The sequence below is a fragment of the Danio rerio genome, chromosome 7 (assembly GCF_049306965.1).
Source record: "Danio rerio strain Tuebingen ecotype United States chromosome 7, GRCz12tu, whole genome shotgun sequence".
Taxonomy (NCBI): Eukaryota; Metazoa; Chordata; class Actinopteri; order Cypriniformes; family Danionidae; genus Danio; species Danio rerio.
The window spans coordinates 19,457,798-19,484,388 of NC_133182.1; the positions used below are offsets into that span (position 1 = coordinate 19,457,798).

The following is a 26,591-nucleotide window of genomic DNA, read 5'->3' on the forward strand; positions in this document are numbered from 1 at the left end:
GCAGTTTCATTGGCAATGGCAATACATCTTACATCATTGACTAGTTTTATACACATTTAATAAAATACAATTGAAAAAAGTCTTTATAAGTCATATGTTTGAAGTAAAGCTCTCCTCTGAATCAGGTATGTAGTGTGTCGAAGTACACGTCCCGGTACAGTGAGGATCTGGAATGTGGCTCGGGTGCGACTGAAGGGTCGTCCTGTACAGGTGGAGCATGGCCTGTTCTCAAGTTCAGACATTGCTCTAATACGAGACCTGAAAATCTACATACTGTCAGACCTAACTACCTCCAACTTTACTGACGCAGCTGTTTACCAGGTACTTCTGTGCTACACATCACATTTTACAAAGGTACGGAGTATATTTCTTGTCATGTGATGTACTATTACACAAATATTCGGACTTATATGCTAAGCTACTCGATTAAAGATATAGTTTACACAAAAAGAACATTAAAGCCATGTTCAGAATACACAAAACTGTTTAAAGCTTTGCACAATTTACTTTATGTAGGATTTGAACGTAAACAACAATTGACCGTCGAGAAACAAGATTTTTCTTGTGTAGTGTGTCATAGTGCACGAGCAGGGATTCTGCAGGTTTCATTGAGTTAAAATGTAAGACTTTAAGACATCTTTAAGAGAATTATGAATGAAAGTTTAGACTCATACAGGGCAAATGCTAAGGAGTTTTTCCAAATAGCCCAAATGAAAAAGATTTTAATTTGTCCTATCAAAAAATGATTTATAAAATAATAAATTTAAGGCTGAGTGGTTAGCACTGTTGCCTCACAGCAAAAAGGTCATTGGTTTTCTTGGCTGGGTCAGTCTGTGTGGAGTTTGCATGTTCTCCATGTGTGTGTATGTGGGTTTCCTACGCTTGCTCCGGTTACCCCCACAGTCCAAAGACATGCAGAAGGCGAATGAACTAAATTGGCCGTAGTGTATGTGTGTATTGAGAGTGTATAGGTGTTTCCCAGGGTGTTGGGTTGCAGCTGGAAGGGCATCTAAAACATTTGCTGAAATAGTTTGCCGTTCGTTCCGCTGTGTTGATCCCCCATGAATGAAGGAACTAAGCCAAAGGAAAATGAATGAATGAATAATAAATTAAATAATACAATAATAATACATTAATAAAAAATATTTTAGTTAATTATTAGCAAAAACTTAAATATTTGTCAAAACAAGCTAGCTTTAGTTGTATATATGCAATTTTTTTTTTCAACGTAATATTTCTTTAAAACAATATTAAATCTTTTTTTTATTTTTAAACTATCATAAGTGTATTTTGTATGTATATTAAATAAGACATACAAGACAATACTGCAGTAAATTTAAGACTTTTGTTATAATTATAATTATTATCATCAAAATTCAACATTTACTACCAAAATTCTAAATTCAGTTTTTGATAATTTAAACTTTTTAAGACGCCGTGGACAACCAATGCTTCACAAAATCAACACAGAAAGTCTAGCATGTATGTGTCATTGAGGGAAAACAAAAAGATAAATGTGTGCAATTGTTGGACGAGGTCTTCAGCAGCCTGATGAGTACTTGAATTAGCAAAACCACTCCTTATATTCAATAGTGACACAGTGTTTCCCATTATTTGTGGCGATGCATGACTTTTCATATGAATGTATTTTTTAAAGTAACCTGTAGTCTACAGAAAGTTTTAATTTGAAGCAATGTTAGTGTTAGAATACTTGACGACAGCATGCGCATCATAGATGTCATGCAATGATTAATCATAAAGTTATTTTTGTATATTTTGTACCCATGTTATGTCAAGATTTAATCTAGTCAAAATCTGATTAACTGACTGTCATAACAAAGAATAACAATTGTGTTGTCTGAAAAGGGATTTAGTCATCTATTTAGTCAACACCCATACACTCTCATTCACCTCTCCATCCTCGGGTAACATGCCAGGTCCGTTACCCCGATCAGTTGCGGGATCTCGCAATTCACAAATTAAGCACTGGAAACATCCATACACACTCATTCACACACATACACTATAGTCAGTTTAGTTTATTCAATTCACCTACAGTATAGTGCATGACTTTGAACTCGCAAGGGAAACTGGAGCACCCAGAGGAAACCCACGCGAACACGGGGAGAACATGCAAACTCCACACAGAAATGCCAACTGACTCAGCCAGGACTCGAACCAGCAACCTTCTTGCTGTGAGACGGCACTGCTATTCACTGAGCCACTGTTTCACCCCCTAGAAAAACTTTGTGTTTTCATGTAGTGTGTGTACACTTTCGTTTGCCATTCATTTCTTTTTAGACAAAAACACAAAGAATATTTCTTAAAATATTGACTTTATATTTTGAAAAATAATGCTTTCAAAAAAAATTTTGGCCATTAATTTCCTTTTTTTTTGCACAAAATCACATTTTTTGCATCAACTAAAATATGTTTTTGATTAAAGTTAGTGAGCCAAATCATTGAATCATCATTCACTTCCACACTGTTAATGAATTTTGTAAATGACACAGTATTTAACTGTAATTTAACTGTATTTTATGGTAGGACAGTTACAATATGCGGTATGTTACTGTATTCTAATGTTGCATTGTGAAAATGACAGCATAGTTTATAGTAAAGATACGCAATACTGTCAATAGATATACAGCAAGATAAATGGTGCTGTGGATGTCAATACGGTATTTTTGCTGTTATTGATTTGCTGTTTCTGGCGAACTGCTGGCAGTAAATTACTGTTGATTCTACAGGAAATTGACAACACTTGTAAAAAGAAAATCAAAGCATTTGCTAAGTTCTTATCTTTTGAATATATTGTTACACTTTTTATATTGAATGCATTTTTTTTATTCATAAGCAGAAATGGCTTAAATCTCCTTTGTTATTCTCAATTTGTTTCCTCTCTTAAATTTACTAAAAACAAGAAAAGCATTATGACAACCAAGCATTATGCTTTATTTTCTTTGTCATTGTTATAATTTATTTTCCTCTGCATGTTATATTTACACTTAAGAGATATAATTGTCTTATTTACCTGTTATTGTACAAGTTTGGCAATAAAAAAGCAGGCAGCCAAACAATTATTTAAGAGTTTATACTTAACTCATGACTTAAAACAGCTTGTTTGGCATGCCGTCCCGGGAGAGAGCCCTGAGCTCAAGGGATCCTCGAGTCCAGGGCTCCCTCCCTTTGCAGGGCGAGGGGAGATTGAGCTCAGGGCGATTTCAAAACTTCCCCGAAGCTAAGGCCAAGGCGAACTTCCTGAGAGCGAGACGTCTAGTAAAAGAGACATAGGTTTATTTGGTCTATAATGTAGAGCATATTTAGAAACCCACGTTCTGGATAAAGGTGGAAGAAGGGGGGAGGGGGGCTTATTCAAGACGAAGATAGTTGTAGAGAGAAAAAGAAGATATATATATAGAAACTTAGGATCCTTTGATTGGAGAATCCTGATAAGCTAATATGAGCCAGCTGGGTCAATCATGAGCACGTACGAAATTAGTTTAATATATTAAACTTCACTAAAAATACTGTATATTTTGACAAAATACATTTCTCAAACTATCTTTTTTATATTCAGCAGAAGAAGTTAAGTCATATGGGTTTGGAATTATGTGAAGCTGACAAAATTAGCACAGAATTGTCATTTTTGGGTACAATTACTCAAATATTTTACTGTCTACAAACCGTTTCCTGTTACACTTCCTATTTTTTGCAGACCCTGTTGGTGTATGACCTTCTGAAAAAGAGCTACATCAAGAAACAAACTGGACTGTTCATTGTGCCCTGTCCTCAGCAGGACTATCATCTCCTGGAGGGTGAAATACTGCTGGGCCTTTCAGAAACACGGTAAGAACTACATCATTTTGTTACTTCCTCATTCGATAGAAACAGAAAATTACAATATTGCTTAGTCTAGTTTGAGTAATAATCACGAGGCTGCATGGATATGTGGTGTGCAGGGATCATCTGATATTGTGGGATCTGGACTCTGGCTATATTAAAGGACGTATTAAGACGTCCTACAAAGAAAGCCTGCTCCTCAGCATGGACACGGATTCACATATTATGCCCTCAAAGGAGAAGACAGGTATTAAAACTGTACATAAACACAGGAGTATAAAATGTCATAAAAAAATAAAAATAAAAATCGCAAAGTATAGATTTTGGGTGTAAATGTACTCTTTAAAAGTACAAGTATATGCAAGTGTGTTACAATAATCAATATATTGACTTATTGAGCAATGCTTGCACATGACCTAAACAATTTTTGGTAATTCAATATATATTTACAAAATCACAAATAACAGTAAAGTCATTTTACAAGGACATTATAATTCAGCATTTATTTAATAGGACATTTAGTAGGATATATAATAAGACATTTACTGTTTTAATATCAGATTACCAAATCTAAATAACCTTGGGGATGAAAAGTTTGTTGTCTCTTGAAAGTCTTTAAGGGTATTTAAATGATTATAGTATTGTATAATCATTGTCATATGATGATCTCAAATGACAAAAATATGACTTATCACAACAATTTCTGTGACAATATTTTGCACAACAAAAATTCTTTACCCTGACAGGCCTAAGTATGTGGCTAAAAGTATTCCTTGAGAAGTGTAAAATATAATAAATAAATAAATAAATAAATAAATAAATATAATTTAAATATGGAAGAAATGTCAGTAGTTTAAAGAATAAACCAAATATTATTCTTGTTTTTTTTTATTCTAGTTTTGAAATTCATGTTTGCTATATTATGTTATTCCTATATTTCATTCTTTACATTGGCACAAAAATTCTGATACTATCTTTTATGTGTATACGCTTTTTTTTACAGCAGTTTTTAACAACATGTGAAGTTTCATAAACTAATTTCGAGAGGAGCACGTGATATGATTGTGCACCGCTGGCCACTCATCCGTAATCAGTAATAATCCAATCAGAATGATCCTAGCTTAGTATAAATGGATCACTTTCTCCCCATCTTCATTTTGGAAGAATCCCCCCTTCCACCCCATCTCCTCCTTTTTCTCCCCTACTAAAGGGGGAGCGATCGAGACCTACCTGATCTCGGTTCTCCTGATATGCTTCTAGACCGGGCGGGAGCCCTGGGCTCAAATATCTCCGAGCTCAGGGTTCTCTCCCGGGACAGCATGCCAAACCTGCTGTAAGTGCCAAGCATATCTAAGTGGGAACTCTTGAAATGCAGTATATGAGGTAAAGGAAATTGAAAAGAGAAATAAATTCAAGAAAAATGGAGAAAAAATAAATAAATGAAAAGAAAAAGAAATAAACTGGGCTGTTTCTTTTTAGGCTTCAATTGCTGCTTTCTTGTTAAAGTTGAATTACATTTTTATTTTGAATCAAGAAGAAATGTCATCAGTAGTCACAATAAAGCTATAATTATATTTTACTTGAAAACAGAACTATTAATAATGAATCCAGAGATAAATTAAATTTTCAACTGGTGTCTAAGTGTTTTCCATAGCTGTATTACAAACTAGTAAATTGCCGTGTACAAATACTGCGCTTTTTCTTTTTGGCATTTTAAGCAGACACATTTGATTGTATTTCTACTATTACTTTTACTTGTTGCTCAGGTCTAGTGATGCCATGGGACAGGCGCACCGAAACCCAGAATGCAAAAAGGATTCGACAAGAGCGTGAGGCGAAGAGAAAGAAAGATGAACAGAAGCGCTTCGAAAGAGAGAAGTTCAACTCTATAGACCAGTATCTTCTCAGTGGAGATGAGCAGGTACATTGATCAATACTGTCAGTTGACAAATACACTAAATGTTCCAGCATTAACAAATAACACTCTCATGGCAGAAATAATCAATTAGTTATTTGGCCAATATTTTATGTTTTATCTGATCAATAGTGATGCTTCAATCGATCAGCCGGAGATCGGTTTCGGTCGATAATCACATTCCATGACTCAATTGGCACTTGCCAATCTGGCTGAACTCATGAACCGATCACAGGTTTTTATTTATGGAGTTTGCAAGCAGAGGAAGAGGTGACGAGAGTGAGTGAATAGAGAACAGATTGAGAGACACTCCAAGCCTGATATTCTAAGCATTAGATTGGTTATCTTCTTATGCATCAATTATGCTCTCCAAACTTTTTCTTCAACAAGACATGTTGAATTCTTCTTCCATCTTTTGAAATGTTTCTAAATTGCATTGTTAATCATTGCTTACTGATTTTTTTACTCTGTTTTATCTATTATTTTCTGTAAAACTCCTGACCATTATGACATGTCCACACAAAATAGTTATAATATCCATTTTTAAGGGATTATATGCTGCATCCTTAATTTATTCTCTTAGATAAGGAGAAAAAAAAACGTAAGTATATATTATAGGGAAAATAAACTTTTATGCATTATAAAGATTGAAGCATCAGAATTGGTACTCTGTATAGGCCGATCACATGACAAGGAATCGGCACTCAGTATCAGCTGCAAAAATCCTGATCGGAGCATCCCTAGTCGCTAACAATGAACATGCTCTAAGACCATATCCACACATACACAGGTATTTTTATAAACAGTTTTCCTCGCTTTCTTTAAAAAAAATCTCTGTCCACATGATAACAAAAATGCATGAACCGGAAGCTGCGACAGCTTTTTTGTATTTTTTTGCATAGTGACTATTAAATGAGAAATCAGTGGGTGTGGCTTGTTTTTTTTTTTGTTTTTTTTACTGTGAGCTGATTGGATGTAGTAAAGTTGGGAAATATGGGGAAAAAGATTTTAGAAGCGTTATTAGAACCTAACATAAACAAACTCCTCGCCATTTCTGTTTGTTGTCATAGCACTGTAAAAACGGGCCGTTGGAGGAGCGTGGTTAAATGTTAACCACGCCCAATAGGGGAATTACCAGCCTACGTCACACTGGTTCAATTACGCATACCGGTTGCAAAAAAAGACCGGTTGCAATGCCAACTTTACTACATCCAATCAGCTCGCAGTAGAAAAAAAACAAGCCACGCCCACTGTTTTGTCATTTAATATTCTGTTTCTCTAGAAACTGAGTCACAATGCAAAAAAAAAAAAAAAAAAACTGTCACAGCTTTCAGTTCATGCGGACTTCAACTTGTTGCAACACCTCTATTCTCAGCCTGTCTGAAACACTCTGATCCAGTTCAAGTTTCCGCAAGCCCCTCCTTCTGAAAAAACTATAGTGCTCTGCTTGGCCAAAAACCTCAATCTTGTGTAAGAAATGCATCTTTACCATAGTAGCCGGTATTTAGCTTTAAAGACTTATAAAGCAACTGTAAACAGTTATTAATAGCATGAGTTTTACCATATGAGTCAATGTTAAAATGATCAAGCAGGGAAATTAAAACTAAACTCAAACGTTCAGTTTTTTTATCTTAACTCTTTCTCAAATGACTTGGCAACATCATGCTAATTTAGTAAGCTTCATCTTTTTGTTTTCCAAAGACATACAGATAATATGTCAAAATGTTACATAGACATTTGGAGAAAAATTAAAAACAACACAGGCTCATTGTGGATACGTACCCCTGTCTACATTTTTGGAGAGTGCAAATTATGTAGCCAGAGGTATGTATGGCTGCATTTTGTCTTTAAAATAAACGCTATGGCAGTATGACGTTGTCGATTGCTTCTGTTACTATAAGCACTACCAGAAGACCACTTACCTTTGTACAGACGGATTTTCCAGTGTTACCAGTTTGCCTAGTAGCTCATAGTATGCACATGGACTTGGGACACAGAGTGGAGTTGACTGCAACGACATCGTTTGAGGGGGTGGGTGGGTCAGTCAGTCAGTCGACAGCAAGCTGGCCTGGTCAACTAAAGTGTATATTGCGCCCTCTGGTGGATTTATACGAGAAGAGGACACATTAGAGAAAGTTGAGATCACCAAAAAGCATACACAGCTGCCTCCGGTGGGTTTACAAAAATAAAAGCTGTGAGCAGACCAGTTATGTATTTCGCTGTGCCCAGAAATGTAGACCAGGGTACATATCCGTAATGAGCCTGGGTTGATTAAAAAGGATGGATGCATTTACTCTAAGGTAGGCCTAGAGCCATTCTCTTAAGTGAAATAAAAATCTTTTATAGGAAACTGATCTTACACACTAAACAAAGAGGAGAAAACAGCAAAGCAATCAAGTTTGTTACGGATGTAAAGATCATTTTTGAATTGATGTTTTCTTTGTGTATCACTTCAGGTGGTCGTATGTTCATACTTTGCCCATCATCTTAATGTCTTCAGTGTGATTTCTGAGGAGCATCTGCACACACTTGAGGACCGATGGTCCCTTCTGAGCCTCCGTACTGCTGCAATCACTCATAATGGAGAGCACTTGGTGGTTTCCAACTACAGTGAGGCCCAGCATGCTCCATTCCTCACCCTCTGGGACACACAACGGGGCATGGTACGCCAATCATCACAGGCTGATCTGTTCAATAACGAGTCATGTAGTTTTAAATACAAACAAAATGGGCACATTGCTAACTAAGCTCAAAGGCAGGGGTGACCAACCCTGTTTCTGGAGATCTACCATCCTGCAGATTTCAGTTGCAACCCATATTAAACACACCTGCCTGTAATTATCCAGTGCTGTTCAGGTCTCGATTAACTGGTTTAGGTGTGTTTGATCAGGGTTGGAGCTGAACTCAGCAGGAAGGTAGATCTCCAGGAGCAGGGTTACACTTGCTCTAAGATATAGGTCTCAAACTCAATTCCTGGAAGGCCGCAGCTATGCACAGTTTTGCTGCAACTCCAATCAAACACAGCTGATCCAACTAATCAAGCTGTTCCAGACTACTAGAAACTATTAAGCAGGTGTGAGTTGGAGGTGGTTGGAGGTAAACTATGCAGAGCCCTCCAGGAATTGAGTTTGAGACCATTGCTCTAAGGTGAAATGCATCTTCTTCTCTGCGTAGTGTGTAAGTGGAATATTCTTTGGATCGGGCAGGTGCGGAAGAGATTGAAAAATGAACCTGGAATCTGTTGCATTGCTGTAAGTGACGATGCCTGCAGAGTGGTGTTCGGGATTGCAGGATTCAACAAGTATGTGGCAACAATATTGTACATCTTTAGAGATTTTTAAATAATTTAAACTGCCATCGAATGTTGGGAATAATTTAGATTTGTAAAATGTTTTTGAAAGAAGTTTCTCATGTTGATCAAGTCTATAATTAATATAAATAAAGTAATATGGTGAAATGTTATTATACATGTTCTAGTTTAATGAATTCAAAATGTATATCAGGGAGGCAAAGGGGCCCAAGGGGTAGCACTGTTGCCTCAAAGCAACAAGGTCTCTGGTTCAAGTCCCAGCTGAGCTAGTTGGCATTTCTGTGTGGAGTTTGCATGTTCTCCCTGTGTTCATGTGGGATTCCTCCAGGTGCTCCGGTTTCCCCCACAGTCCAAAGGTATGCGCTATAGGTGAATTGAATAAGCTAAATTGGCCGTAGTGTATGTGTGTGAATGAGTGTGTATGGATGTTTCCTAATACTGGGTTGCAGCTGAAACGGCATCCGCTGCGTAAAACATATGCTGGAAAAGTTAGTGGTTCATTCCGCTGTGGCGACCCCTGATGAATAAAGGGGCCAAGCCTAAGGAAAATGAATGAATGAAAATGTAATTTAATACTTCAATGCCAATTACTCCATTACTCCAATCTATTGTCACATAATCCTTCAAAAATGATTGTAAAATGTCAGTTGTTGTTGTATTAAATTATGATTGATGCTAATAATAATTCATAAGATGTTTCAAATGTTGAATTTATTGTTTCTTAACATTTAACTGCATTTATTGACACTTTCTACTTATTTATTATTTTACTTGTCAAAAATTGGGAATTACAATTACTACAACTGTATTAAGACAAAATATTTCTTGAGCACCAAAATCAGCCTATTAAAAAGATTTCTGAATGATCATGCAAGACTGAAAACTGGAGTAATAATGCTGTAAATTCATTTTTAAATGCAATAAAATCCAAAATTGTTTTGAACACTAATAATATTTTACATTACTATAACTATTTTTATTGTATTGAAGAACCTGAGATTTTTTAATTTAATAAATAAATAAATAAATAAAATCTTAATTATTCCAACAACAAAAAAAAAAAGAATATACGACAACTAGTAATGCACGAATCACTCTTAAAATTGTTTTTTTTCCCGTGTGCTAAAAACTCAGGCTGAAAGTATGGGATCCATTCCGGAGGAAGCATAAAAACATCTCTGGTTACGGGAGTTTAAATCTTAACTGGTCCAGCCAGCTCTTTATCACTGAAGGACAATCCAGAGCCATTTTGTTATCAGGTACAAAAGACCTTTGTTCATACTTGTGTCATCTTGCTCTAGATGCTATCAGTGCAATCCAGGTCAAAAATAACATGCAACATTTGAAGGAATGCCTTACTGAATGCAGATTTCAATGTTTTGAACAGGCGCAGTGAGCATGTGGGACCTGGACAATGGGACGTTGCTGTCAGTCTTCACACCTGACTCTAAGATCCAGAGCATCTCTCTACTTGGACCAAGCAATGGCACGTTGCTTTTAGGCTTTAGTGACATGTCAACTCTCATCACCATGCTGGTCAGCCAACAAAACGCACACACTAAATCCAGCACTGCTTGTGGAAAAGACCTGTTTGGGGAATCCAGCAGTAGTGAAGATGAGGAACATGAACTAGCAAATCAGTCCTGACTGGAACAGAAGTTCAGTGTTGAGGAAGCTGAAATTGTAGCTTGATAAGCTACAAGCAGCTCATCATGAAAGCTAGCTAAGCTACTGTCACTTCGAAAAAAGTTGCTAGCTACACTACTAGTTAATTCCTAAAAGTAGCTGTAGGTGGGCTTAACAAACCACCTGTAGAAAACATTCCCCTCATTGACACATTAAGCGACACAAACACTATGCATTTATAAAGTGTACTTCACACAGGCGAGTAGGCTTGACAAACCACCTGTAGAAACACTAGCACTAAGTTCTCTGAGCACAAACTAGTTTCTTTGTACAGCACTTTTTGGGTGTATTGCCTTTTCTTGTTAAATCGCTGAATGTCTCCTAAATAGCTTTGGACAAAAGCAACTGCTAAATGACTAAATGTAAATGTAGCTGGTTAAATTGAAGCTGCTTCATTTGCAAAGATGTGTTTAACAAAAATATGTATTAGGAATACTCTGATAGATTGGCTGAAGATCGGTATCGGCCGATAATCACATTTTATGATTCGATCAGAACTCGCCAATCTGGCCGATCTCATGAACCGGTCGCAGGTGTTATATATTAGATAAAACAACCTGGAAATCATGGAGATGAGAGTAAATTAGCAAAAGAACAGATTGTGAGTGTCACTGTGATTTATTAAGCTTTAAATTTGTTAGGTTAGAAAAATAGCACAATAGAGACATCTCGAGTACACATCCCTGTCTCTCCCATTGAGTGATCGAGTTGCTCTAAGGCTGTCTAGAGCATAGGAGCTGCTGTCACAGACGTGCTAGTTGGAGAGCAAAATATTGGAATGGCCTTGCATGCATTTAGGCCTTTTTACATGTACACTGTAAAACCCAAAAAGTTAAGGTGAAACCATTTGAAGACACTGATTGCAACAAACCGGTTAAGTTAAAAAACTAATCCAAATGAGTACTGTGAACTTAATCCATTTGAGTAAACGTAGCAATGTGAGCACAGTAAAACCCCATAAATAAAGAGAACTCAAACCAACTGAGTACTGTAAAACCCAATAAGTTAAGGCAACCGATTGCTACAAACCATGTTACATGTACTGTGAACTTACTCCATTTAAGTTGAAGTTATGAGGAATTTAATTAATGAGTTAAACACTGAGTTCAAACCTATTTTCAAATGAGTAGAACTTTCAGTCAATTTTGAGTAACTACACTCATTTCATTTGATAAAGTTCACTGTTGGGTTTTACAGTGTATAAAAACTGTAAGTTCTGTGTTTTTGACTATTTTATCTGGTAATAAAGCTGCTTCTGACCATGACATGTCCACGCAAAACAGTTATAAAAGACATTTTTAAGGGATTTTATGGAACATCCTGATTTATTCTCTTAGGTAAGGAGAGATTTCCACTTACTTGGAGGGGACATGTGCTTTATGCATTAAAAAGATTAAAGCATCAGAATGGGTACTCTGTATTGGCCAATCACCATGACCTCTTGACCTCACCATGAAATCCTGACCGGAGCATCCATAATATGTATAAACATTACTTTTAAGTAAAATATTTTATACTTAAAACAGTATCTATGATACAATTATATTGTTAAAACTTAATGCTTTACACTCAAGTTTTAAACATTTGTCAGACTGTCCAGAGTCAAAGTACAAAAGTGTACTTCATAAGCATTGGAATAATAGAATAAATGTCTTTGATTAAGTGCACGGTAGCATTTTGTAAAGAAAAAAGTGGCATATTACACATTTCGCCAAGAACATTCTTATTTCATGTTAAAAACCAACTATTAGAAAACTTATGTGAACTTGTAAGACAATGCTGTGCTGCTTCAGACCATTGCAGGTTCACAAAATGAAAAGTAGAGCTGTTGTCAAACTACTCTGCTACTTGCTGGAAAAGGGGCTAGCTACTGGAAAAAGTTGACTGTATCATAAGAGCTACTGAGCTAATGTCAAGCTACTGAAAAATGTAGCTAAGCTAGTAGCTAAGTTACTTGTAGCTAGCTACTACCCAACACTGCAGAATATGAACAGTAAAATTAAAGGCCCTGTGAAGTGCATTTGAAACATGAAGGGAGGGAGGGATATAAAGTAGCTCCTCCTCTTATTTAAAAACAGCCAATAGCATTTTGTTTTATCACCACTTCTGCTAGTAAGAGTAATTGAGCATTGATAAAACAAAACACTGTTGGCTGTTTTGGCACGATTTGAAACTGAAGGATAAGGTGACGTGAATAAAATCGTTGATAAATTTAGGTGGAAGTGACAAACAACAAGCTTTGCGTGTTTATATCATGTAAAGCCACAGTTTTGGAGCACATTAGCTTATAGGTATCCTAAAAACTAACAATACTAACATCTACAATTCTTTCTTTTAATTTAATGGGACCGTTAAGGGTCTATTCAACACTTGGAAAGTTCTAGCTTTGGTTGGTCACATGCTTTTTAAGTGAACCAGAAATTGTTCACAAAACCACATGTGTATTAAAGTGAACTGTTTATTGGACGGATAGGCGTAGAGTCTGCTGTGCAACCATCCGCTAAGCAGTCTGATGGATCAAACTGACAAACTCTTGCTGTATCTCTGAGAGACCATACACATATTATGTCTACTGCTCACACAAGTCCTTAACTTCAAATGTGCAAATAGAGGGCAACCTGGTCATAAAATGTGTATTATATACACATTTCAGGTATAATGGTGGACTGGTTTCCTCAAAGAAATGTGGAACAACCAAATACCTCAACTCATTTTATTTCTAGAGCACTTCCAACAAACCACAATGGGTATCAAAGTGCTGTACATAAAACACACAGTAAACATGCAAATATACACAAAACCAAAATGCATACTCACATCACATGATTAAAAGCTAAAGAAAATAGGTGTGTTTTAAGTGACCTCTGAAAAGACTCAAAAGTTGGAGCTGTTCTTAAGGAGAGTGGAAGATCATTTCAGAGTCTTGGAGCTGCTACCGAGAAAGCTCTATCACCTCGACATTTTAAGCGTGATCGTGGAACTGTCAAATAGAGATGATCCTTAGAGCGAAGACATCTCACAGGTTGGTGTATTAATTAGCTCAGAAGTATACTCAGGGGCCCATGGAGGGATATAAAAACACACAACAGAACTTTGTGCTGAATTCTAAACTGTATTAGCAGCCAGTGTAGAGAAACCAGTACAGGTGTAATGTGTTCTCATTTTTTGTGCCTGTTAAGAGCCTGGCAGCTGCGTTCTAGACCAGCTGCAGTCGTGAGAGAGAGGCCTGGCTCACACCCACATACAATGCACTGCAATAATCCAGACGAGAAGAGATGAAGCATTAACAACCTTCTCCAAGTCACTAAAAGAGAGGACAGACTTCAGCTTGGCAATATATCTAAAATAGAAAAAACTATTTTTGACAACCGCATTAATTTGCCGATCAAGTTTAAGCTCAGAATAAAACATTACATATTATTGGGAAGCATCCTACTGGATTATGTGATTATTGTCAAGTAGAAGAATCGGTAGATCATATATTATGTCATTGTCAGAAATATAATTATGAAAGGGAAATATTCAGGAAAATACATCAGGAAACAATAAAAACAAATCAAATACTTAGTCAAACAGAGAACTATAGTTATTTAATTTCATTTTTGAGGCAAACTGGGCTAATATATATAATATAATATATAATATGAGTTTCATAATCCTTCTGGTTTACACTCCAGTATAGTAGGTGGCGGTAAAGTGCCTTAAAGTTTGATACCACCCGCCATAAAACAAGAAGAAGAAGAAGCTCAGAGTCAAAGATGACACCAATACTTTTTTACAGAGGAATGTATTTTTTCCAGGCAGCAATGATAGATTGCCATAAAAATCCAAACCTTTTTGACCAAAAACTATGAATTCACTCTTGTCCTCATTCAGTTGGAGAAAGTTATTTGCTAACCAACACTTCACATCAGTCAAACAATCAAACAAAGCCTGAAGGTAGGATAATTCCTCAGATTTCATAGGGAAGTAGATTTGAGAGTCATCAGCATATAGAGGGTCATTTATGCCATGCTTTTCAAACATTTTTCCTAACGGAAGTGAGTAAAGGGAAAACAAAACAGGACCCAGTATCGAGCCCTGCGGAACCCCACACACTAATTGAATGACAGATGAAGAAGAGCTGTCCAAACTGACTAAGATAGTTCTATCCTTCAGATATGAGGAGAACCAATCCAAGGCTAGACCCTGAATACCAGCGTGTTCTCTAAGCTGATCAGTGAGAATGTCATGATCCACTGTATCAAAAGCAGCACTAAGGGTGCTTTCACACCTACACTTTTGTTTCGGAACGTATCTCGTTTGCCCAGTTAGCGCGGTTCGATTGGCATATGTGAACAGGGCAATCGCGCTCTGTTCCGCGCCAAAGTAATCGCTCCGAGATCGCTTGAATGAGGTGGTCTCGGCTCGATTGAAACGAACCCTGGAGCGGTTCGATTGTAGTGAGAAAGCGATCCGATCCGAGCGCGGTTGTATCACTGTGTTTTATGGATATGTAATAGGCATATACGGCTATATGAAGAGAGAATTATGATTGGGGTGGGAAGTTTCGCGAGTCTCCGGATGCCCGCAAACGAGTGATGATCTCCCGGTAATCTCGCGTCTCCCTACAGGTCCTCAAATAGGCATCGTCGCGCACCCTTCTCACCCCTCCCCTCCGCATCTCTCCTCAGACACATCGCGCGCGCGCACCCTGTCAATCACCACCAAACCACCACTTCTCCTGACAGCTTAGCGGGACGCTGCAAAATAAACCCTGACACTGACCAATGTGAGGAGAGTTTACTCGCACGTGACTTGTTTAAGCTCTTTTGGTCCGATTAGAAACTTTGCAGTGTGAAAGCGAACCGCTCCAAGAGCAAAGAGCAACAATGTAACAATTGTAATCTCTGTTTCGGAACAACTGAATCGATTCACAGGTGTGAAAGCACCCTAAGATCCAACAGTAGAAGAGCAACAGGGCTACCTGAATCAACCTTAAACAAAATATCGCTTGAAACCCTCAATAGAGCAGACTCGGTGCTATGACCAGCTCTAAAACTTTGTCACCAAACCTTTTAATTTATTCATAAATAAAACTTTTTATCAGCGCTAAAGCTAGGGCATCAACTGTTTGTGAGTTTGTTAGTGGCAGTTCATTGCAACAGCAGACTCTATGAGTACACATCTTAAACTTTAAGATCCTAATAACTCAAAAAGGTCTGTTTCTTTGGTGCATGAGTTCAATTGAACCTTTGCAAAGCTTTTGTTTATGCAAACAAATTGCACAAATTATTGTATATGATATTTCGTTCAAATTATAACCAACACTTTGACAAAGAGGGCTATGAGTTAATGAGAGCAAGTGTTATTGAGAGACACCTATCACAAACATGTTGTGGTAGGTAGCCTACAAAAAATATTAAGTTATACTAACTTAAAAAGAGGAGTCATTTACTCAAATGTTTTGCATCCACAAATGCTTTGATTAGTCTGAACTTACCCAGTTTTACAGTTTATAGATGTAAATATGGGACTTTAATGATCTTGAACTTTCGCTTTTTATTGTTTCTAAAGATTTCAGAGGAAATTTTGCTTGTGTGTTTATCAAAAATGCACAAGAGGTAGACATGTGACTTCTGCCTAAGACTAGGAATGCATCGTATTTCAATCAGCATTTCTTGTGCTTGTTTTTCCTCATACTACAAAACTTACCAGAACTTCCCCGCCTTATTCCAGAAGTCATGAGATGTAGAGGTTATGATAAAACCACTATCATTTGATAGAAATTCACTGTATTTTCCTACAGTTTGATATATTAACAGATAATGATGTAAATGCATGTGTGCATTCTTTGACATTGCAGTGCTTAATGAGACTCAGACTGATTCTCCAGTTACTGTCATGCATGGTGAGCCTGAGTCAGTTTTTCACTTCCTGCATTTGTCACATGATTAACAGCAAAATCACAACAGCTTCCTGCTTAGCTCGGTGTTTAGGGAGATTTGAACTGCTGTATAAGCTTTATTATTGCAAATTAAAAATAAAAAGATTGTTTCTCATTTGTATTTAACTGTTTTATTAACTCTTTATTCATTGTAAAGTCTGGTTAGGAGTCAAGGTGTGAGATAAGGAAGTGACCCAATTTGTTTGCACTGGCACTGAGGTTGTCCTAGACTTATAATGGCACCTTAATATTACTATCTATTATTGACACCATAAAAATATGTCAGTCATAATCTGCAATGACCAATAAGGAGGCCACCAACTTAACAAGTTCATTAAATCAAGTGCACTTGTGGCTATTATATCATATGCACTTGTTGTTAGACTAAGTTGTCAGAAAAGCAACCCTTCAGGGCAGAGATTGGCACCCCTGATTTAGTTTTAAAGTACAATACTTGAACTTCTTTCTGAAAGGGATGATAAGAATGTGTCCCCTTTTTAGCAACCAAATTAATGTGAATTAAATCATAGGCTATTTAACCTTATATTACCAATGATTATATGTGATTTTATGTAGATTTAAATCATTTTAAAACGTTTTATTGAACAAAATAACTGAGAACTGGTCATGAAGTAGCTAGTTATCTGATTTAAAGACGAATGCACAATAAATCTCACAATAACAGATCTTACAAGCTAAACTACAGACAACAATATTAGTTTTCATTCACTTTATAGCAAGCTGAGCACTGTATTGAATTTCTGGGACGCTGCTGAAAGTCCAACTACAACTGTGATTGGACAAACACTAAGACCAGACTTCCTTTGCTTTATCAGTGGTTTCGTTTCAGGCGAATAAGTGCAGTGTGCGACAGACTTTCAACACCACACAGGCTACTGACGCCGCTTTACAGCTGACAATCCAGCGAAGTTTCTGTGTCAGGTGCATCGAAAAACAGACGAAAATGAAGCACGGATTATTAATGATCGCCATTTGCATTGCTGCAGCAGGTAAAGTAGATTATTTACTCGCTTTTGAAAGGGAACCCGCTCAGCACGAGACGTCTTTTCGACGACTTTTTGCTAGGTGGGAATATTAAATAGTGCGCTTACCTTGTGTCCACCATTTGGTAAACGCCATTTTAATCGTGTATTTTGTTATACTGAAATATTAAGGAGCTGTGTTAAGTATATAAATGACTATCTATCTATGTTCACTTTACAACAAAACGAACTGGTTTAATCAAGGAAGTGGCGGTGGTGCAGGATACAGCTGTAACGTTAACTTATCATTTCATTATTAATATGTGTAATAAGTGATTTACTTTTTTTTAATGTATTTTTCGAGATAACTTGTTAAAGCAAGTATGACAGCAACAGACTTGATATGTGACGCTTTTTGGCACCTAAACTGGTTTCGATTTCCACGCTTAAATTAAATTCAACGCTGTGGAAAAACACTGAGATCAAGTCTTCACCGCGCTTCAGACTATCAAATGTTAGAACTGTTGAAAGAAATTAGAAATGATGTTGAAGTGCAGCTGATGTCGTTTGTTTTTGCATTTAAAACGAATGTAGAGTGAAGTTCACAAGTGTACCATGTGGTAAGCAAGTTGACATGCGAAGCTGTCCCTAAAGTTAGCGTCAGTTACCAGCACTTGCATTTCTATTGTACGTCCAAACTATTGATCAAACATCACGTGAAACCGTCTGAAGTGAATTAGCACATTTCCCTGTTGGGAAATTTTGACGTGTGCGTTCTTGTGACAGCGCGCGCGCTCTTGAGGAAGTGAATGTATGTAAATAGAACCAACAAGTGCACTATTCATAGAGGCTCAGTGCTATACACTATTATTCTTTATTTCTCACTAGAAATGTAGCTTAGTTATTTTTTTATTAAGGTAAATGTTTTGGAATAATTTCTGTGATTGAGGATACAATTGATTTTTATTTTTGTCTGAATCTTTCTCCTCAGCTCTGACTTCAGGTCAGTACAGTTCAACATTGCAAGGAGGTCCTACAAGCAAACCTGACCCAACCACAACCACAACCGCCCCTCCCCCGACTACAACCACAACCACCCATGCCCCGAACACAACCACCCATGCCCCGAACACAACCACCCATGCCCCGAACACAACCACCCATGCCCCGAACACAACCACCCATGCCCCGAACACAACCACCCATGCCCCGAACACAACCACTCCAATCCCAGCTCCAACACCACCTGCCAACTTGACAGTGGGGAAATATAATTCTAGTCAAGATGGAAAATTATGTATTCTGGCTGACTTTGCAATTGGGATCCGTGTGAACACCAGCGAGGTAAAAGATTTCTCTGCATCCAAATGCGATTCACTTATGTCTAAACCTATATTATCCACTCTTTTGAAACATTTCTCTTGCCCTCTCTAGGTTAACGACACATTCATTGTACAGCCAAGCAAAACTACTTCCAGTGGAGGATGTTCGGAAAAGACAGCTAATATCAATCTTTTATTCGGTGAAGGTTCAGTTATCTTAAAATTTGTAAATGTAAGTATTTTCTCTGAATGTTCATCAATGATGTGGTGACATTTATTTTTTTTATCTAGAAGTTTGTTTATGGTTGTAGTTTCTTATAATCACACTAGTGATATTCAACTGTTGTGTGTGGGTGCAACCTGAGTTTGTGTGGTCCAAAAAAAACAGAACTTTAGGCCACTTTAGGAGGAAGTATAAAAGACTAAAAGACTATTATTGAAATCGGAGTGCCCTCTTAATAACAAATAAAGCAGTAAATTCACAGGGGAGGCACCAGGCTGAGATACGGTGACCTGCATAATATCAGTAAGCTGCAGTTATGCTGATAATGTTTGTTAGTCATTAAGGTCAAGTTCAGCCTGATGTTGTTGTTTACCAGATTGAGGTTAGTTTTAATGTAGTATAGCAAGTGTATGAATTGGCAAATTTGTTCAAACAGTTATTTGGAAAACTGTTACGGTTTTGAAATGCATGACAGGGTTTCGATTTGCTTGTTTTTTGGCTAACATTCTAATGAATTTCTGTCTTTAATTTTTCAGGATGATACAGCACAAAAGATCTATGTGCAGCTTGTGGAAGTTGACTTGACCTATGCTTTCAATACTAAAGGTAACCTCCTTTACATATGTACCATAGTACCATAATGTAAATTACCAAAAACAAGCGTCATAAATTTATTCCTTGTACTTTCACATTAGTATCTGTATAGTTGTACAATATTTGCATTTAAGTATTTAAAGATAAAAATAGACCAATAGTAATTGTTTCTTTAAACAGTTTGATATTATTTAATTTTAAAATCGGTTGTTCAAGAATTGAATCAAATGTGACATAAATGGCAAACAAACACGAGACTTTGAAGATCAACCAGTTTGACAACATTAAATGTCACATGCCGCCATTTAAGTACGAGGAAGTATTAAGAGTTGTTTTGGTTACAGTAAATCTTTGGCAGTATGAAAAACACAAAAAAAAATCAGACGTTGCCTAAAGACTAGTATATTAACGTATGCATCCATATGTTTCCATGTTTCATCTGAGGAAGTAGAGTTGTTTTGACTATATATAATTATGCCTTGCATATAAGCCTTATCTCAATCATATGTGGGATTAAGAATTCAGTTCAATTCATCTTTATTTCTATAGCACTTTTTCAATGGAGATTGCATCAAAGCAGCCTAACATATTAGATTATCGTAAATTGAAACAGTGTCAGTCCAGTTTTCAGAGTTAAAATTCAGTTTCGTTCAGTGTGGTTTAATTTTCACTGCTGAGAGTCCAAACACTGAAGAGCCAATCCATTAATGTGCAGAGCAAAAACAAGAAGAGACCTGACCTTGTAGTTTTATCACGCACAATTGTGTAATGAAAAAATTGTTTTTATTTTTCTCAAAGTTGGGTCAAAAAACTACTCTGGGAAGAATGACTCTTTGCAGCTGTTTGCTTCTGTTCCTGGTCATTATTACTCCTGCAGCTCTCAGACGGTGTACATGGGGAACGGTCTAAGTCTAGACTTGACCCACAACAAAATTCAAGCCTTCAACTTCAAAAACAACGAATTCGGGACACGTAAGTGATGAGAATTCTGTCATCGTGTTTTAAGTGTCGGTTGCTGTTTTTATCCTCTGTTGATCAAATAAGTAGATTTTTTTTAAAGAATGTTCTAAACTGATAGCCATTGACTTCCATTATTAATATTTTTTTTTTTTTACAATGGAAGTCAATAACTACCAGTTTACAATATTCTCTAAAATATCTTCTTTTTGATCAACAGAAGAAAGAAACTCAAAGGTTTTTTGGGTAAAGTACCCCTTTAAATCACCCCCGTCTTTGTAATAAATCAACCTTAAACTCTACTTTGTTACAAAGCTACGTAACAAAGTATAAATAGACGCTACTATTTTAAGTACTGCATAACTAGGGCCAGACAGAATCGGCTGACATTTTTTTTGCTATTTCTGCTGAGAATTTTGTACAAATCTGCAGATTTATGCAGAATGATTTTGGGTGTATCGTAACTAAAAACTTAATATATGAAATAAAAAGTAATACCTTTTTAACTTTTATTGAATGTTTACAATGCAAATTTATCTAGATCCACTTATTTGGTAAACAAAGCAAGTCTGTCATAGGATATCTACTAAAAGACAGAAAATATTACTTTATAAACTGTATTGTAAACAAATGAACACTTTTATATTAGTCAATATTATTACTGAAGTTAATAAAAAAACTGAATAAATATACATTTACACGCATTTACACAAGTAAATAAATAGACTCCATGGTGGGCTAAAAATCTGCTGATTTCTGTGTGTGCAGATTCCGTGTGGGCCTACGCATATCTTATGTCCTACATACCTTTTTTAACTTGTTTACAAAAAATATTATTTTTGCAAATGTGCCAATGCAAAGAAGCTGGTTAGACCAGCCAGATGACTCTGAACAACTGGCGCAAAGAAAAAGTCCAACTGCTAATAAGTTCAAAGGCCACCTGCTATAATTAATTATTAACTAATATGGATCTTGTTCTTTGCATCTTTAGTTTTTTATTTAAAAATATCTGCTACTTTTAAAAAAAATTGCTAGATTTTTTTTATTATCTGACACAACTATCAGTTAAAATGTTTCCTTTAACACAACAGAAAAGTAATAGTCATTTCTGAATTGTTATATTTTTGGTGTGCATCTCTTTCTAGTCTTCTTGATATTTAAGGCTGGAATAAACTACACAACCTTTGCTCAGATTGATAGTCAAGGGTGTGTTTCTTCAACAACAATGCATGCTTCTCACCAATGTTTCCCGAATGGTTTCGTATCTGTTGTTCAAACCACATTGTTTTTTCTCTGTTACTAGAACTTCTGTTAATTCAAAAGATGTAGTTTAAAATAATGACTGATTACTGCTGTAAATAGCAGACATGGCAATAAGGGACTTCATTTACCCAAATTTTTTTTGCTTTAATTGTGCTTTTTAAATGGTTTAACAAACTAAATGATGTAAGATGAACGCTGTGCATATGTGGAATTAAATGTATAGATTGTACTGTATGCAAGCTTGCTTATATTCTACCACAAGTGGTAGTTTCATCCACAAGTTTGCAATGAGGTTTATGAAATGTTCATTTTAATGAGGCTTTCTGGAAATACCTACAGGGATAGTTCACCCAAAAATGACTCGCCCTTTACTATTTTCTTCTTTTGTTGAACACAAAAGTCATGTTTAGGAAAGCTGGAAATCTGTAACCATTGACTTCAATAGTATTTGTTTTGACTATGGAAGTCAGTGGTTTTCAGCTTTCCTTAAATCATCTTCTTTTGTGTTCAACACAATAAAGAAACTACTAAAGGTTTAGAACCACTTGAGGGAGAGTAAATAGTAAGTCAATTTTTATTTTTGAGTGAACTATCCCTTTAAGGGCCATCCAAGCATGACAACTCTGAAGACATTATTCTAATAAACAGAAAAGTTCAAATGACAGCTATGTCATCGATAAAGATCTAGAGAAATGATTTCATTGGAACTACTTTTAAAACGTTTTTTTTCCTTGCTAATAAACAAAAAAATGTAGACTGCCAGTCAAAATCCATTGAATTATAAAGGGCTGCCATAATTTAAAGCTACAGATGATAGTGTGGAGAAGCTTACTGCTTAATGTTTAGCCATCTTTTTAAACATTATTGAAAGATGATAACCATCTTGAAAACAGTTGGTTGTATTAGGGGAGGGAATGATGGAAGCTATGCAAACCAGTTAAGCAAATTGAAGTATAAAAATAAAAGTACCTCGTGTATCCAGTATAGTTTCATCGTCTTTGTGTTGCTCCTTTGAAAATGCTGCGGAAAAATAAGAGTTGTTTTACTTCCACTAGATTGCAGTTGCTTTGATTAAATTACACAAGCTGGATTCACTGGTCAGATGCACAAGAAACGTAGCACACTGAAACGTGCACATCTGCTGGTTATAAAAGGGAATTGCAAAATAGTATAAACTAAAAAGAAACAGATCATTATTATTAACGAATGCTTGTGTCTACACAAAAAAAGTATATAATGGTATATATAATATAATAGTATATTTATAGTTATTGCCCTTAGTGTGAATGGCCATTTAATCATTGAACCATCTTGAGAAACACACCACTAGATGAATCAACAGTAGTTGTCAAAACCACTAGTTGGATAAGACCAGACATCTGATGTGTTGAATGGACTTTAGAAAATATATTGTTTACAGTTGTCATTTGTCTCCTAGCAAGAGGTGCATATTTTGCATTTACTTCTTCGGATTGATTTGAAAGTCTAGGGTCAAATTTACACTGCAGAAGTAGAACAGAGGTGCATCTAAAAGAACATTTAATCCCTGGTCAGATCACATGAATTTGTCACGATTTCGGCACGATCTTCTTGATGCAGGGTGTCATGGGGATTCATAAACAACAAATGAGTGTCGTGACACAAGATTAAATAATTTCTTCTCGTGTAATGTGACATAGTTCACGACAACTGATACCATGCCTGCGATGCCTCACGACACCATCGCAGAAAGTCTAGCATGTTTTATTTTTTCTCGTTCTCACAACGAGTTCAGTCACGTGGGTGACACTGTGCAATAGGTGCACATAATTATTTGGTTATATCCGAGGGTGCCGCCGTTAATGCGCTGGTCAGGTAATCAAAAAATAGGCTGCATATTTACTTAGGGGTGGGTGACGGGTGGATAAGATCAATCATTGGTTTTGCAAACTTTAACTACCTCTTCTAAAATATTAAGGTGTTTTAAGCAATTTTATCTGACAGACTGACACAAATATGCAGATATCTCCATTCTCACGAGTTTCTGAGTTCTCTCATCCTTCCAACAGAGTTTGTTCTTCCGAAATAATCTGGAAACATGTTTAGTGCTGCGAATACATTGCAGAAGCATTTCCTGCTTATTCAAATTTGTCATTAATAGTGAAAATGATTTAATAAAGGCTTCTCTGAAACTGAATATTTCACTTTAATTTTATTTAGGCTAGATAATGATTTTATTTAACAAACCAACACAATCTCACGGCAATTTGTGTCTTGGTTGCATATAGCGGATTTGTTTTGAAGCTCATCACCTCAAATGTTATTCATTATTCTTGTTCATTGATAACTGACCAACAAAAATTTCACAAAACTTCAAAGAATTTCAAAGAATTTCAAAGAAAATATTTTTATATTAAAAAGGAATCCTAAGTTTGATCCTATTCATGTCATGAATAGGAATGCCCTTAAATAATGTTGCTAATTGTCTGTAAGCATCAGTGTTTATTGAGATTAAAAACAATTGAAATTGAGATAAGAAATATTGTTTTAGCAAAACTTGTAACTGCTCTGGGAAATAACGCTGTTTGTAAACATCACGGGATGACTGATCATGAAGGAACGAGTAGTCTGGCACATTTGTTACTCGCGACAAGTCAGTATTTTACTTTCGTAACCGACAACAAAAATCATGTGATCTGAGCGGGGCTTTAGATGTCTTTACACCGACTGTTTATTGTTGCTTAAAGGTGGCATAAATGCATATACAGTTGTAAAAATTATAACTTGGACTTGAAAGGATATTTGACACAAAAATGAATATTAACTCACTATTTAAGCACCCTTTTGTAGAAGACATCCTGGTCAGAAAGCTGAAAACCTGTAACCATCGACATCCATAGTAGGAAAACCAAACACTATGGTTTCTTCAGAATATATTAATGTGTTCAACATAAAAAAAAAAAAAAAAGTCAAACAGATTTGGAACAAGACGTGATAATGACCAAATTTTCATTTTTGGGTGAACTACCTTTAGTTTGTGCTTGTAACCTCGCTTCCTTTATCGCACTTAATTTTAGATGAAATCGATGTAAGCTAACAGGTAGTACAATCTATACATTTTAATTGCAATCATTTTTAATACACTTGTAGTATATGATCCTCAGTCGTTACAGTTTTTTGTAAACATTTAGAACAATAGTTGGTGTACATTTTAATCTAGTTGATTTGAAAAGTCGTTTTATATTGTATTATAGATGTTTTCTTTTCTTACAATGACATCTTGTTCTCCTTGTTTTTACAACAGCTGATGTGTGCAAGGCTGATCAACCTGACTACCGCGTTCCCATCGCCGTGGGCATAATCCTCATCATCCTCATCGTCATTGTAGTCATCGCTTATCTTATCAGCAGGAAACGGCGGACTGATGGCTACCAGTCACTATAGAGGCCTAAAGTTTGTTGTTGTTGTTCATGTAAAAACCAGCAATTCCGGTTTACGGGAATTTTAATACTGTTATGCATGTCGTAAGTGAATGTTACTTATGTGTACGGATGAACATGGATGGCCTTGGATATGTCCGAACATTGTTTACTATGCAGAGACTATATGGCACATCCTAATACAAGCTGATGGGGCCACATCACAGTTACCACTAAAAGAATATCGATAAAACTAGATAAATGGCTCAGTATATGGCTTATTTAGCATATCTTTATAAAATAATCCCCCTTTTTCAAGAACCTAACCTTATGCTGACAGAAGGATGTGCATAATTTATTGTGGCTCCATCTTAAATGTAAGTGCTCTCTATCTATAGGTACTCTTTTGTTCCTGACACAAATCAAATGCGTTTTATTTGTGATAACCAATGTTAATCTGAGCTTTCCAAAAGGGCTTTAAAACATAAAAAGATGCATAAAGGGAATTCAGCTTCTTGTATTTGTTGATGCTTACACATCGTGTTTTGTAATTAATAATATATCCGATTTTTAAAAGCAGTTTCATTCTGATGTGAATTATTATATTTCTGCTTTCAAAGCGAGTGTCTTTACTATACTGAATTGTGATCAGAATCTGCATTTATGCACTGAATAAAGGGAATAATGTTTGATTTTTGGTTATGAATAATAAATAATTTGTTGAGAGAATTTAATGACTGATTTATTTGTTGCATTTATTAACATAATCATAATGGATCCTCATGGAAACCAATAACCGGGGATATTCCAGAAGGTTGTGCGACATAGTAGGGTAATTTTAAGGATATGCAAGTGGGTAACCTCAGCTTTCAGTTCCAAAAACTAACTTTCAGGATATGTAAATAGAGCAGCTTATGACATTTCTGAACAAGTTTTAGTTTAGTTCACGTCTGGGCGATGTCTGTTTCTTAACATATTTGATAAATTCTCAAGATTTTGTGAGATAATTTTTGTGCTGCTATTTATTTGATCTAACATGGTGGTTCTTATTTTTGTAAATGAAAAAATGGCATATTTTCAAACATGCATATTTATTTTTAGACTGCACTATCAGGCCCGATCGTAACCTATTTGGCACCCTAGGCAAAATTACAGATGGCGCCCAGTTGCA

General features: G+C 36.1%; 2 protein-coding genes across 8 annotated transcripts in view; both read left to right on the forward strand.

The window, feature by feature from the left end:
* The window catches only part of si:ch211-212k18.6, a 53,993-nt gene extending 40,775 nt beyond the window's left edge, over positions 1-13,218 (forward strand). For 5 of the 7 annotated variants that reach the window (XM_073908254.1, XM_073908258.1, XM_073908255.1 and 2 more), the window contains 8 exons: positions 126-321; positions 3,719-3,849; positions 3,963-4,090; positions 5,610-5,764; positions 8,215-8,421; positions 8,965-9,059; positions 10,203-10,327; positions 10,456-13,218. In XM_073908254.1, coding sequence (XP_073764355.1) covers positions 126-321; positions 3,719-3,849; positions 3,963-4,090; positions 5,610-5,764; positions 8,215-8,421; positions 8,965-9,059; positions 10,203-10,327; positions 10,456-10,715 — 1,297 coding nt within the window. In that variant the 3' untranslated portion in view covers positions 10,716-13,218. The remainder of the gene's footprint in view (positions 1-125; positions 322-3,718; positions 3,850-3,962; positions 4,091-5,609; positions 5,765-8,214; positions 8,422-8,964; positions 9,060-10,202; positions 10,328-10,455) is intronic. The other 2 variants (XR_012383225.1, XR_012383226.1) reach the window with 1 other exon arrangement.
* Positions 13,219-14,464: 1,246 nt separating this feature from the next.
* On the forward strand, positions 14,465-26,149 carry cd68 (CD68 molecule). Its single transcript, XM_002662803.7, has 8 exons — positions 14,465-14,693; positions 16,600-16,644; positions 17,517-17,690; positions 18,655-19,007; positions 19,098-19,217; positions 19,745-19,814; positions 20,601-20,774; positions 25,306-26,149. The coding sequence occupies exons 2-8, from the start codon at positions 16,638-16,640 to the stop codon at positions 25,443-25,445; spliced, it is 1,038 nt and encodes a 345-aa protein (XP_002662849.2). The 5' UTR covers positions 14,465-14,693; positions 16,600-16,637; the 3' UTR covers positions 25,446-26,149.
* The last annotated feature ends 442 nt before the right edge of the window (positions 26,150-26,591 follow it).

What these genes read in the sequence shown, in the direction of transcription:
- cd68 (XM_002662803.7), top strand. An exon ending in TTATCTTAAAATTTGTAAAT is followed by an intron (nt 19,218 to 19,744) that starts GTAAGTATTTTC and finishes TTAATTTTTCAG; the next exon opens with GATGATACAGCACAAAAGAT. An exon ending in CTATGCTTTCAATACTAAAG is followed by an intron (nt 19,815 to 20,600) that starts GTAACCTCCTTT and finishes TTTTTCTCAAAG; the next exon opens with TTGGGTCAAAAAACTACTCT.